Genomic DNA, 13,815 nt, shown 5'->3' on the forward strand with positions numbered 1-13,815 from the left:
AAACATTGAGGCATTTCAATAAGAAGTTTAATGTGTTGTATATCCCCATAAAAAAAGCATGCACTAGCTTTCAAAGATCAGACAACTCTCCATTTACTCAGTTCTTTTCTCCTCGGGAGCTAGAACCACAAGACTGTAGCTTCCACCCACAGGAAGAAAGGAGCGACCCTAGCTGGGCCACTGCACAGAAACGAGGATCAAACAATACCAAGGGTGGACACTCATGCTTTGTGCCATTAAGGAAACCCACAGACCTTTTATGAATTTCATTTTTTTTTAAAAAAAAGCAAAAACTAAAAACCCTGGGACAATTTAAAATTCTGAGTACTAATTCAAAATGCATACTGGTAAAGTATTTGTTTAGTAAGTGAGGACAGAACTTAATGCAACTGCTTTTCTCTAATAAAATAAGTTATGAAGAGAGAAGGGGCTCACTTGAGAGAAAAGAAAGAACCCAAGGCAGATAGAAAGAAAACTGTGAACCCTAAGAGCCAGAAATGCAGTAAACACCAGAAGCACACAATGGGGTTGGCTCTCGTGTGTCTAGATGGTATTTCTGAGACAGGAAATGGGCACACAAAGAATGTGGCAGTTTTGCCTTTAAAAAGGTGACTAATATAAGCCAACTCTTGGCCAAATATTACAAGAAAACATCACATTATCAAATGTATTTGATAGTCACAGATATTTCTAACCATTAATTTTATTTTCATTCATGTATATGCACATTTGTCTGTAAGTGGGCACCTGCATGTGATGTCAGAAGGGCTGGGAGAAGTTACACAAAGCCGAGAGCCACCAAGGTAGGTGACGGAAGTGAACTTCAATCTCCTGAAGGGGCAGCACAGACTCTTAACCAAAAAGCATCCTACAGTCTCTGACATTTTTAAAAGCAAATACCCAAAGTCCAATGCCATTCCAATCAGAAGACAAAGTTGAATCTTCAAGAGTGACACGATCAGAGCCAACCTAACCAACAGTCAAGTCCAACCACTCTAAAAGTCATTCTGCATGGCCTACCTCCTCTCCTCAGCCACTAACACTACTGCCATTTGGGTCTAAAGTAGACAGACACCAATTCTCAGAATCATTAACTACAGTAGCCCTGTCTCCTTTACGATGGATACAGTGGATTAATCTGAACGTTTACACTTTTTAGGTTACAGAATTCCAAAACAAATGGTTTATGTGTACACGTTCATGATTCACTGCACTAACCACACATAGTGGTCTAAAGGTCTACACAGCACGGCAGCAAAGCAACACGTGCAAGAAGCATGCAGGGGATCATGCCTCTAACTCTCATGGGAGCTCAGGTCAGCATGGATCTCCTTCTTGGAGGACAAACTGCGAACTAAGTTGCACCCAAAATCTAGCCTGGCACAGATGAATTTATTCCCCTCAATTTCTGGTAACATGCAAAATATTTTTACAAGAAAGCAACTTAAATGAGAACAAGGAACTTTACTGGGCTCATTACTAGAAGAACAGTCACCATTTAGCAAATGCTTCAAACAAAATGCATATAAAAGGCCTCGCTGAACAGACAGTTCAGAGGTTAAGGGCACTCGCTGCTCTTCCAGAGGACCCTGGTTCAATTCCCAGCAACCACATAGTAGCTCAGAACCATATGAAACTCCAGTCTTAGAGGATCTGAACCCTCTTCCAGACTCCATGGGAACTGGCAACATGTGGTGCACATACACAAATGCAAACCAAACACCCATACACATGAAGAATTGTTTTCACATAAAGAATTTTAGAAAGCATATAAAAACAATGGCCCATCAATACATGTAGAAAGAATGAATGGACATATCCTGGTATTGTTTGTCTCTCGAGGTCAATGTACAAACATCTTCTAAAATTTGATTGTGTTAAGTTGGCTCTGAGGAGCATGACATGCTCTAAGACCCTTGCTTGATGCCCTCAGCTGCTTGGAATTCCACGCACTGCCTCCTTCCTCTCTTCCTGGGCAGTTTTCGGCCCCTTTCAGGCTCTAGTCTAAGGTTCTGTGACATGAAAGGGCCGTCACTCATACTTCCTCTGATTCCTCGGTACCACATAAGCCAGAATCCAGTTTCACTCCTGTTTCTGTGGCTGTGATGCCTTCAAACCTTCCTCCTCTAGACCTTCACAATCCAAGCCTCTCTCCTGTCCATAAATCATAGTAATAACAGATTATACATTGGTGGTTCCACTCAGAAACCATTCTTTACTAATTGTCTGGTTCCTGCCTTCTATCGTAACATCCACAAGGCTAGAAGACGGACATTGATTGTAGTAAAGTCTATAACTTGTGGGACTTCAAATACGGTTTGTGCTCAGAGTTATATGCAATGGAAAGGTTATTATCTGGTACATTGACAGGGAAGAAGAAGGACAAAAGCCAACAGTTACAAATCTCCTGCAGAGAGGTACAGTAGCAGACTGTGTGAGAAATTACCAGTGACAACAGTGGAGACAGGAGCAGACAGCAAGCAGTTCCCTGTCAGTTACAGCACACAACAGTCTATGTCTAGGACATAAGAGACCTGGCATCAACCCATGCGCCTGGAGATAGGGCTATCAGGCATGTTAAGTCCTTCAGAATGTACAGTATTAGGCCAAAGAGAAAGCAAAGACAACGAGAACACACAAAAGAGTGGAGACAGGAAAATCACCGTCAAGGTGCAGGCCTAACTGGAGCTGCCATTCTCTACCACTCTCATGCTAAACTAATGCCAATCAGGCCTAAAGACACAAAAAGCTCAGAACCACACTACTAATAGCAATGACCCTTCCAGCACAGCAGAACAATACACACTACTGAAAGGCAAGGACGGCATACAGCTGGACACGGGCAGGTCACTTGGCAGTGAAGGTGCAGGAAGGAGACAGTGAAATTCCCTGAAGACTTTATAAGACATCCAAACTTACAAAACTCAAGAGTGGAGATGTAGTCACTCAGGTCATGGGGACAAGATGGAACTAAAGTTTCCCATCAACAGAGAGAGAGATGCTCAGTTAAGAAGATGGGTAAGTTTCAGAAGTATGCTGGTCAAAACAGAATGCCAACAATCAACAATACCATACTCCACACTGAAATATCAGGAAATGACCAGCTACTTCATGGATCATGTAAAAAGCACATCTAAGATAAATAATCATCGGTAACACATTTCTGGACAACTCATGTTACAAAGAGCCAGATGGGCAGGAGGGGCAGAGAAGAGGTGAAGTTATTCCCAAGATGTGGAACACAGGTAAGGACTGCTTTCAAAAGTGCATTTAATCACACGTCAAACCGTGACAGACTCCAGGGGCCATCATCAAAAACCAATAGCAACATACAACTATATCGTTCAATTAGTAGTCTATGGAAGGAAGAACAGTTAGTTCTAAGGCATGGGCTTTTCACCTAGAAATCAGATCCATGCATGTATTTTTCCCCATGAGAACAAGGCTTACAATTTTTTGAAAGTTAGACGTTTAAAAGTTTCAGATTTCCCAGAACATTTAGATCCCTGCTGTGATGACAATGGTAGCCACACACCTGTAATCCCAGTGCTTAGGAGAATTACTTGAGTCCAGCATCTCAAAGAGCAATCTGAGCAGGAAGACTATTTCAAAGCCCCATTGCATAAAATGGTAGTCACAAGAATTAAATTGAAATCCAAATTAACAACTGTCACACGGGCCAGTAAGGCAGCTTAGTGGGGAAGGGCACCAGGCATGAAGATAAGGGTTTGCAGAAGCAGAACGGCAGCCAACTTCTACAAGCTATCCTCTGACCTCACAGGAGCCACAAAACATTTAGGAAAGAGGGGGGAATAAAATAAAATAATCAAGCAGTAAGAGCACCTAACAATGATGGTGGTGAAAATATCAGACTCCTGCACAATGTACTCGGTCCTCCATGTGTGCGCTGTGTGCTCAAACATGAAGATGTAAATAAAAAAATAAATTAAAATTTTATGAGAAAAGTAAAGCCCCTCGCACAGGCGATGTCATGGTAACTCACATAGTTACCAATTTTGTCAAACTGACATTTTTTTTTTTTTTTGGTCACAACCTGTTACTTACTTTACACAACCAAGGGTAGCCAGGGAGCACTGGCCCCTTGTGGGTGGGAGAGCTGTGGAAACAGCATGGGGATGACGTGGTACTAAGAGCCCTGTGCACACCAGCCTTCACTTCTGCTACAGAAAGCACCAACCTTGCAAGTCAAAGACCTGGTGCAGGGCTTCTTGGTGTCCAGATCGATGACCCCACAGTGGATATCAGGATCAAACTCTCTTTCTGTCAGGAACACACAAACATTACTATAGCAGGCGTATCAAAAACTACCTTCATTTTTTGAATAAGAGGAAACCTCAAGGCAGACAAATTAAGGCTGAAATAAGATGCGCACGTTATTAATGAGTATACTGCAGATGAGGTGTGAGCACGGGAATGGACTTTACTATCCCCGCTGAAAGGCTGCAACTACTGCCAGGTACCTAGAAAATATTTATTTTGCTTAAGAGTATTTATATTCAGAAAAATTGTGAGGAATAAATTTTCCTTAAAGCACACAACTGTATGCATAAACAAGCAAGAATGCTCTTTAAAAGCCAGAGTACAGACAGGTCCACCCTGAAGGAACCTCTCTCCTGGCTCAAGCTGACCAGCTCTAATAAAGCCTTTCATTTACAATCTGCACACACCCACTGTCTGGACACAGCTTTAAGACTGTATATTGTTACGTACCTGATAATCTCTTATTTAAAAACTTCCTGCTATTAGAGCTGTCTTCAGATTTCTTTTCCAGAGTGGGCGTTGCAGGAAGCCCTTTGCCATTCAGAATTTGTCCGGGTGAAGGCAAGGTTGGCTTTGGTATTGAGGGGCAGTTAAGGCCAGGCTTGACTGCAGAGCTCACAGTAGCAGGACAGGCTGGCCCCACTGTGGATTTCAGTAGTGTGCCATCCATCTTCGGATGCATCTTTTCCACCTTCACAGAGGGCGTCATGCTGCTGCAGGGGAAATGAGAATGCAATGAACAAGTGCCCAAAAAGGTGGGGGCGGAACCCAGACCTACCTGCCTTGGCACAGGCTCTGGGAATGACCTTGTGCTTTTAGTCTGAACCACTAAGAAAGGTGAGTGGTGGGGGTTCACGGCTCTTGACAAAAAGCTCAGTATATAAGACTGACCTGCTTTATCCTTTCAGAAACAGTTTCCCACAGAATAGTTAGTTCTCTCTCTCTCTCTCTTTCTCTCTCTCTCTCTCTCTCTCTGTGTCTCTCTCTCCCTCCCTCCCTCCCTCCTTTTCTGTTTAGTGGGAACACACCCTATCTGAACCCCAGGCATGCACTGGGGAGAACCAAGTCAGTTGTGACTGCAGCCATTCAGTAAACCTGCTGTCAGTGCAGTTTCTTAAGAAGCAAAACATGGAGCGATCCAGAAAAACCAAGATGGCACCACGGAATCCCAGGAGAATACCTCACAAGAACCGCCACTTTAATGCAAGAAATTATTAAAACAAACATGACTGAGTGCATGCCACTTGAGCCTGAAGCAGCTCTGCTTCCGCCAAAAAGGAAGACTATGCTGAATCACTGCATGGCGTGCTACCTAGTTCAGGCTCCCTAGTCCCTGAACACAGGGTATGAGTTTAGCATAGACACACCTGGCAACTGCTTGGTGAACAGGAAGACCTGAGCCACTAACAACAGTTTCTCTTATGATCTAACTGACACTATCACTTTGTTGCTTGGTAAGTGATGTCAATAAAACCCTAATTGGTTCACTTGGTCCCCTTCTAAGCTTTAACATGACAATGGAGGTTTGGGTGTGTGTCTACAAACTCTGGTGGAGTCTGGACTCTGATAGCTGTTAATCTAACAAATGATTTAAATGTTGTCCCGCTGTGAAGACTTTCAGAAAGCCATAGAAGTGACAGTCAAGTTTTCCCTGCTCATTCCTGATGACTCAGACACCAGGACTAACGGCAGTGAAGGCCTGCACTGGAACAGCCTGGCACAACAAAGCTGCTGCATGCTATCCTGGCCTCCCAGCGGACAGGGCTCTCGAGTAACAGCAGGGACTGTTTTCTGAGATAACCAAGGTTACTAGATAACAGGAATGAAATGTATGGCATACCCTCCCAAAGGACAGGCTACCTGCCACCAGGATAAGCTGCTGATGCTTCTGTCAGTACACACGACTGTTTCTTCAAGTGGCTTCGAGGAAGCTCTGAGGCTCAGACCGGTCCAGAAGCTTATCAAAGCCACGCCAGACAAGTGAGAACTACTTCCAGTCTTTCCTCCTCACTGCTATGACTTGAGCCCAAGCCAGCAGGAAACCCTGTTTTGTTTTAGGCCACTGGGGAGGGAAGGCGCTCCTCCTTCCCACTCCTCTACTATTAGCAACGGAGGAAGTAGAACAGCCAGTGGCCACTCATTTGCTGTCTCCAATGGCTGAGTGTGCAAAAGCCAGGGGCTCGACAGACACCTAAGTGCCTTCAGCCCCGTGGTGGCTTACGCCTATCAGCACCTCACTTCCACCAGGAAGAAACACAAGCAGGATTTGAACCCAGGACTATACAACTTACAGGCCTTCTAACATAAAGCATCTCAACCTGTGCTTCCCTTTCCCATGTGAAAAGAGGGATAACAATACATACTCCCCAGGGGTGTTATGGTCAGTATACGACACCATGGACAAACAGCTCATTTCAAACAACACACACAGGAAAGGAGCAATGTTACCAGTCATATTATTCTGACAGCTAATGTGAATAGCTTCCCAAACAAGGTAGGGAAACAGAAAGAATTAACTGTGCACTTGACCACCCCCCCTCCCCCCAGTGACCCTCACAAGGGCTCAGAGGCACTCTTGGCACCCACACAGGACTCCTCCCAGCAGGTAACCCTCACAAACCCAAGTGGCCATACTTACACTCTACCGTGGAGGACTTTAGCCTGCTGCATGGGATGCACGGGCCTGATGTTCCCCCTGGGCGGCAGTTTCTCTTTGGGCGATTTGAGTAACCTGGGGCTTGACGAGGACGTGCAGAGGACCCCTCCACTGGAAGAGCGGCCGCTTCCACTAGCACAGCCGCCTTTGCTTTTGGACAGAGAGGGGAGGAGGGAAAATACTGACGTGTGAGGAGCAGCCAAGGAAGGCTTGCTAGATGAGCTATGTCTTCTTTCTGAAACAGAAAGCAAGGACAGGTTTCAGGCAAGCCTCTCTCAAAGGGAAAGCTGAGCAGTTTCCCGATTAACACATCTATATCAAAATACAAGTCATCAAGTAAAGCATTCCAAACCCAGCAGAGGCTTTTTGTTTTGTTTTTTAAAACTCGGTTCCCCCCACCCCCCACCGCCCCCTTGAGATAGGGTTTCTCTAAGTAACCCTGGCTGTTCTGTCTCTGTAGACCAGGCTGGCCTCACATTCACAGAGATCTGCCTGCCTCTGCCTCCCGGGTGCTGGGCATGTACTACCACTACCTGGCAAGTCCATCAGTTGAAGAAAGCGCTCATGCAGGCCCCACAGCCTTCTCAATACAGTCCCTCTGTTTACAGTGTATATCAACATAAAGAGGCTTACAATGTGAACCCATTCTGAAATTGAACAACCATTCTAAGCACAAGCAAAAAGCCTTGTGGGTCTTGGACACAGGAAATCACACTGAGAGAAAGCTATGTTAATCATCTGCAGAGCTCTGTTCCCTAAAACTGCCTGGTGCCTACATCCTCGCTAGCACACACAATACCTCTCAGGTTCTCAGAAAAGGAAACTGTAAAAACTTGCCCACCAGCCAGCCTATGACCCCAAACCAGATGTTTCTAGGACCATCTTACTGCTCCCTAAGAATCTGCTAAACTTTTCCACTCAATCTTTTCAAACCCCTCCCACCTTTATAAAAATAATCTCACTTGACTACAGATGGCGTAACTCCACTTCACACCACTAAGATGCCAAAGACTAAAGACAAAAATATCACAAAGAACTAGGCCTGTTTCTTTTTTCTGCTTTTAAAACTAGGAAGTAATTTATGAGTAAGTACAGTCTACAAAGGTGCAGCTGAGACTCAGTCTACCTTCCTGAGAAAAAGGTTTCTGACACAGACCACTCAAAACCAAGAGCTGTTGAAAGCTACCACAAGAAACAGTCACTTGTTGGCTTTGTTGAAGACCCTGTGGGAGTAGTTTAGCTGTAGCCTTGAACTCCAAACTTAAAACCACAGTATCTTAATTTAAGGTTTTAACAAGTTACGTGAACCATCAATGTCACAATATGGAAAGCTGTATAGATATTTAAAACATTAATCGTGTTGAAATCGGTTACTACAAGAACCATTTAAATAGCTAATTTCCAAATCTCCTTTTCTCAGGGAACCTAGAACTTACGTCTAGAGGGCTCGTGCTTATTTATTTACTTATCTTAACTATTTATTTATTTGGAAACAAGGTTTTTCTACCTTGAGGCGGAGTGTTGCTTTTTTTGTTTTGTTTTGTTTGAGACAAGATCTGCCTGCCTCTGCCTTTCAAGTGCTGGGATTAAAGGTGTGCACCACCACTAACTGGCTAGTTCTGTAGTCTCGTACTTCAGAGCCAGGTTCACACCAAGACAAATGATGTTACCAACAGAAAAATCCAAATTCTCCAAATCCACACCATTAAAAGGCTAAACTGAGAGCCAACTGAAAGTGCTTCGTTACCCTGCCCTGGTTCCTACTCCCACCCCATGAAACTTGTGAGAGCAAGGAAGTCACTCAACAGTAAGCTTAGTTTAATATTTACTCTTCTTTGGTACCTAGACTGTTTTATTCTAAATTTAGTTTTTCTAGATTAGAATGGTGGTGTTTGGTCCCCACACAGGATGCTGAGGAAGGTTGAAAGCCAGCCTGGGCTGATGACTAGACCAGTTCTAACTGCACAATGCCCCCCTCCCCCACCATACAGACACAGACAGACAGACAGTGTATGCCCGTATACACACATGACATTAAAAACAAGGAAATGCAGTTCAGTTGTAGCCATGTCTGAGGTTCTAAGGGCGACTCCCAGTTCTATAAATCTACTTAATTTTTAAAAAGTCAAAGAGCCGGGCAGTGGTGGCACACGTTTTTAATCCTAGCACTCGGAAGGCAGAGGCAGGCAGATCTCTGTGAGTTCGAGACCAGCCTGGACTACAGAGCTAGTCTCAGGACAGCCAGGGCTGTTACACAGAGAAATCCTGTCTCAAAAAACCAAAACAGTCAAAGAGAGCAGTCAAAAGTTAGCCCCTCTCTTTTGTTATTCCAAAATGCTCTGAGCACATAGCAAAGGTTCAGCATTTTTCAGCAACAAGTGTAAAGTTATGGTAACAGTTTTCCCACCTGCCTGGCACAGCAAAGATTTTCAGGAGCCTGCCTCCTGAAACAGGTCTTCAGTTAACATGATAAAGACCGGCTCAGCTTTTCTTCAGATAAGCAGTGTTTTCAAATTTCAGTTGCCTAGGTATTCTCATCCTTGCTACAGCAGAATGACTCAAAGAGCTTTCAAAACTCCTGAGTGTGAGCAGGGTGACAGCGCCTGTAAGTCGGGGTTCAGAGAGGTGACGCAGAAAGACCAAGAGCTGAAGGACGGCTTCAACTGTATCAAGTTCAAGGCCAGGTGAGACTGAACACAAAGACAGGCCAGAAGATATGAAGATAAGAAGATGCTGCTGTGTTAACTTGCTTTTTCTTTCCCCTCCGAGTATTACTGAGAATGAAGAGCCCTCAGAACAGGCCATTCACGGTGAATATCTATGAATAACGGATTCCAAACCAAGAAACATGTACTCCACAATACACACACACACACCATAAAAAAGCAAGCCAACAAAACTCTAAAGGATTTCTACCAATCAACTACTGAGTTTAGAAAACGCTGAAATAGGCACTGGTGCGGGAGAATTGTCTGTATTCTGTCAATCATGTTTTAAATAAATGCTGATTGGCCAGGCAGGAAGTATAGGCAGGAAAACCAGACAGGAAGTAGAGGTGGGGCAATGAGAATAGGAGTATTCTGGGAAGCAGGAAGCTCCCTCCACAGTTTTGCCCAGACCACCAAAGATGTGAGCTGTCCTGCTGGAAAAGGTACTGAGCCACGTGGCTAACATAGATGAGAATAATGGGTTAATATAAGCTACAAGAGCTAATAAGAAGACTGAGCTAATGGGTCAATCAGTTTTATAACTTATGGAGATCTCTGTGTGATTTTCTTTGGGGCTTGCTGGCTGTGGGGTACCAGGCGGGACAGAAACCCCAACAAGTGGCCCTCATGTTACAAGGCACAATGCTGGAAGACATAAAAAGTGTATTACGGAAGTGGTCAGTGACCTTACAGAGGATAGCAACAGATGAATGAAGTAAGATCACGCCAGGACCTGGGGAGCAAAGCCCTCAACAAAGAAGAAAACGTCAACAAAATGAATGAGAAAAATTGCAGTATACAGAAGAAAAGGTGATCAGTGCATTGCAGTTGAAAGAAGAAAGGGGAAGTGCTGGAAAGGAAGAACACAGTGGAAAGCATTGCTACAGACTCGATCAGGGAAGGAAAAAACACCAGGAAAAAATTACATTTAAATGATAAAGGAAAGAATAACGTAAGTAGAATGAGATGTCTACACATTTCAAACATTTGGGATTTAACAAGAGATCACCCCTAAGAATCCATGAAAACACTACAACAGAAACTAAAGACACAAGGAGTCTATTAAATGAAATGAGGGCAAATTTCCCACACCTACAGAAAGACACTGACTTCCAATCCCAAAGAATTTATAGCCTAAAACGAATTGATCATAGAATAATCTCCCACAAACTATTGTGGTTAAGATGTTATGTTTAAAATACAAAGTAAAAACCAACTAAAACAAACAATCAGCACTAAGGGAAAAATGCCAACAAAGGCAAAGACACCAAAACAATATCCCCTCTCTCATCAGCAACTCCCAAACCCATAATTAAATGCTTATTTATTTACGTTTGGATGTGGATGCCGTGTGTGTGCAGATGCCTGCAGAGTGACAGGTGGTTGTGAACTGCCCAACATGGGTGCTGGGGTGATACCTGGCCTCTGGAAGAACAGCAAGAGCACCCAACTGCTGAGCCATCTCTCCTGTCCCTTATGCAATATATTTCCAAATCTCAGAGAAAATACTGCCAATTGAATTTGCTATACAGCTAAATTATCTTTGAAACTGAGGGAGAAATACATATACATCAAGAGAAGCCTAAGGCAAACTCATGGCTACCAAGTCAGCATTGCAGCAGGTAACTGAAAAGAGTACTTTACACACAAAGGACCTGATGTAGAGAGCAGCAAGGAGGGAGCCCGCTGCGTTCAATCCAAGTGTGATATTCCACAGAACGAGGGAAAAATCTTAAAATTCGTACACAAGCACAAATGATCCCAAAGAGCAATCGTATGCAGAAAGCAATGTTGAAGATATCTCAGGACCTGAACTCAAGTTTAACTACAGAGCTATAGGAACAAAACCAGCACAGCACTGGCACAGACTCACAAATCAATGAGACAGAAAAGAAGACACAGAAATATGACCACACAGCCACCTAATCTCTGACAAAGGTGTCAAAAATATCCACTGGGAAAAACGATGGCACAAAAACTATAGACACACATAAGCCAATGAAACCAGATCACAGCTCTTATTTCTTACAAAAAGCAATTCAAAATGGATTAAAGACCTTAAATTTAAGATCTTAAACGCTGAAAACTACAAGAAGAAAATGTAGGGAAAACACTGAAGGTATAAGTAAGGGCCTTCTGACAGGGATTTCAGAAAAGGAAGGGACAGAGAAAACTGGTAATGGAATCACATAAAATTTAAATACTCCTGTATAATGCTGGAACAATATAAAGAGACTATTTAGACACTGGGAAAATACCTGCCAATCACCCAACAGAAAGGATTGACCATCTAGAATTTATGAAGAACTCCAGAACTTAAGACACAAATAAAGGTAGCTCACCATTCAATAAACAGTGGAGCCCAATGACTGCACAAATAGTTCTCCCATGATGGGCTGTGGGATGACCTTTCTCTACATTGTGAATATGTATTCATTTCATTGGTTAAAAATAAAAGCTGTTTGACAGTAACCAGGAGGGATAAGGTTAGGCAGAACAATCAAACTGAGAACTCAGATGAGGAAGGGCTGAGTCAATAGAGATGTTAGCCAGAGCCAAGCAAGCAAAATGTGTTGAAAAATAAGGTAAAAAGCTTTGAGCCACATGACAAAACACACATAGATGGGTTAATTTAAATGTAAGAGTTAGTTAGTAATAAGCCTGAGCACTATTGGTTGAGCATTAATAATATAAGCCTCTGAGTGATTATTTGGAAGCGGCTATGGGACAGGGAAGGACAGAGACACCTCCATTTACAATGATGAAATACAACTAGTAGATAAATACTTGGGAAAGCTCTCAAGATCTCTGGCTGTCAAGGAAATGCAAATTATAATGATTTAAGCTTCAATCTTTTAACCCTAGTTGGAATAGCTGCCAAGAAAACAAAGATGCAGTTCAATGCCTAGCATACATTGAAAGTCCTAGACTCCATCTCCAGAATTTCAAGAAATGGGTATAGTGGAGAACATCAATAATCCTAGCATGGGAAAGGCAGATTAATGCCAGTCTGAGATACATGAGATCCTTAACTTAAAAAAAAAAGAAGAGACAAGTGCTGACAAGGTTATGGGAGAAAAGGAATCCTTACACATGGAGGGTGAAAACTGTGAGAGTCACTATGGAAACCAGTTTCTTCAAATCATTGAAAATAAACTACCACACGTCTCTGCTGTGACCACTTCTGGATACATGCATGAAGGATTCTAAGTCAACACACCACAGATAGACTTGTATATCCATGCTGTGGAATAGCCCTTCTGAACACTGTGAATATGTGTTATTCTCATTGGTTAACAAAGAAATGGACTGACCTATAGCAAGGCAGGATAAAGTTAGGTGGGACAATCAAACTGAAGATACTGGGATAAAGGGGTGGTGTGAGAGAGTGGCAGACAGACACAGACAGGAAGATGGGCATGCCGTACTGAGAAAAGGTACCAAGTCACATGACAAAACATAGATAAATATTAGTTAATTTCAGTGTAAGAATTAGCTAGTAATAAGCCTGAGCTAGCAGCCAAGCATTCATCAATAATATAAGCCTCTTTGTGGGAATTTGGAAGCAGCTGCTGAGATGGAAAAATTCCACCTAAACATCCATATTTATTAGTTAACTATTTACAACAATCAAGATATAAAACTAGTATAAATGCCCATCAACTGATAAATGGACAATGAAAATGCAACACATATATACAGTGCAATTTGTTCAACTATAAAAATTAAAATTGTGATGTTTGTAGGAAATGGAGAGCCGTGTTTCCTCTCATTTGTGGAATGTAGATTTGAAACACGCACGGTAGAAAGGGGACCATGAAAGGGGAAGAAGTCTATAGAAATGAGGAGAAACAAGAAAGGGAATGGAATCATGAAAACAAGGAGAACCAACAGGATGCCATGAGGATGTATGGGGAAAGATGGAACTGTGGGTGAGATGACACAAAACCCCCAAAGTATGATGATGCAAGTATAAAATGTCACAACAAACCAACTTTTTGTAAAGTACTTTAAAAAGTTAATAAAAAAAATTAAGCAGCAGCAAAAAAGGCCCTGTATCCCCTCTTAGAGACTGTGATGTATCTGGTTTGAAGCATGCCCAGTGCACTCAGACTTCTTCAAGTGTCTGCCTGACGATATGTGCCACATAGTTTGAGAGCTTATGCTAGA

The 13,815-nt window shown here is 42.9% G+C and overlaps 1 protein-coding gene across 4 annotated transcripts in view; it reads right to left on the bottom strand.

Annotated features, from left to right (window-relative positions):
* Nucleotides 1-13,815, bottom strand: part of Atxn7 (ataxin 7) — a 159,660-nt gene that overhangs the window by 14,016 nt on the left and 131,829 nt on the right. For all 4 annotated transcript variants that reach the window (XM_087906297.1, XM_087906299.1, XM_087906300.1 and 1 more), the window contains 3 exons: nt 6,920-7,172; nt 4,732-4,994; nt 4,199-4,281 (listed from right to left, as the gene is read on the bottom strand). In XM_087906297.1, the coding sequence (XP_087762423.1) occupies nt 4,199-4,281; nt 4,732-4,994; nt 6,920-7,172 (599 nt within the window). The remainder of the gene's footprint in view (nt 1-4,198; nt 4,282-4,731; nt 4,995-6,919; nt 7,173-13,815) is intronic.

This window comes from Myodes glareolus, chromosome 5 (genome assembly GCF_982192425.1).
Source record: "Myodes glareolus chromosome 5, mMyoGla1.1, whole genome shotgun sequence".
NCBI classification, from domain to species: domain Eukaryota; kingdom Metazoa; phylum Chordata; class Mammalia; order Rodentia; family Cricetidae; genus Myodes; species Myodes glareolus.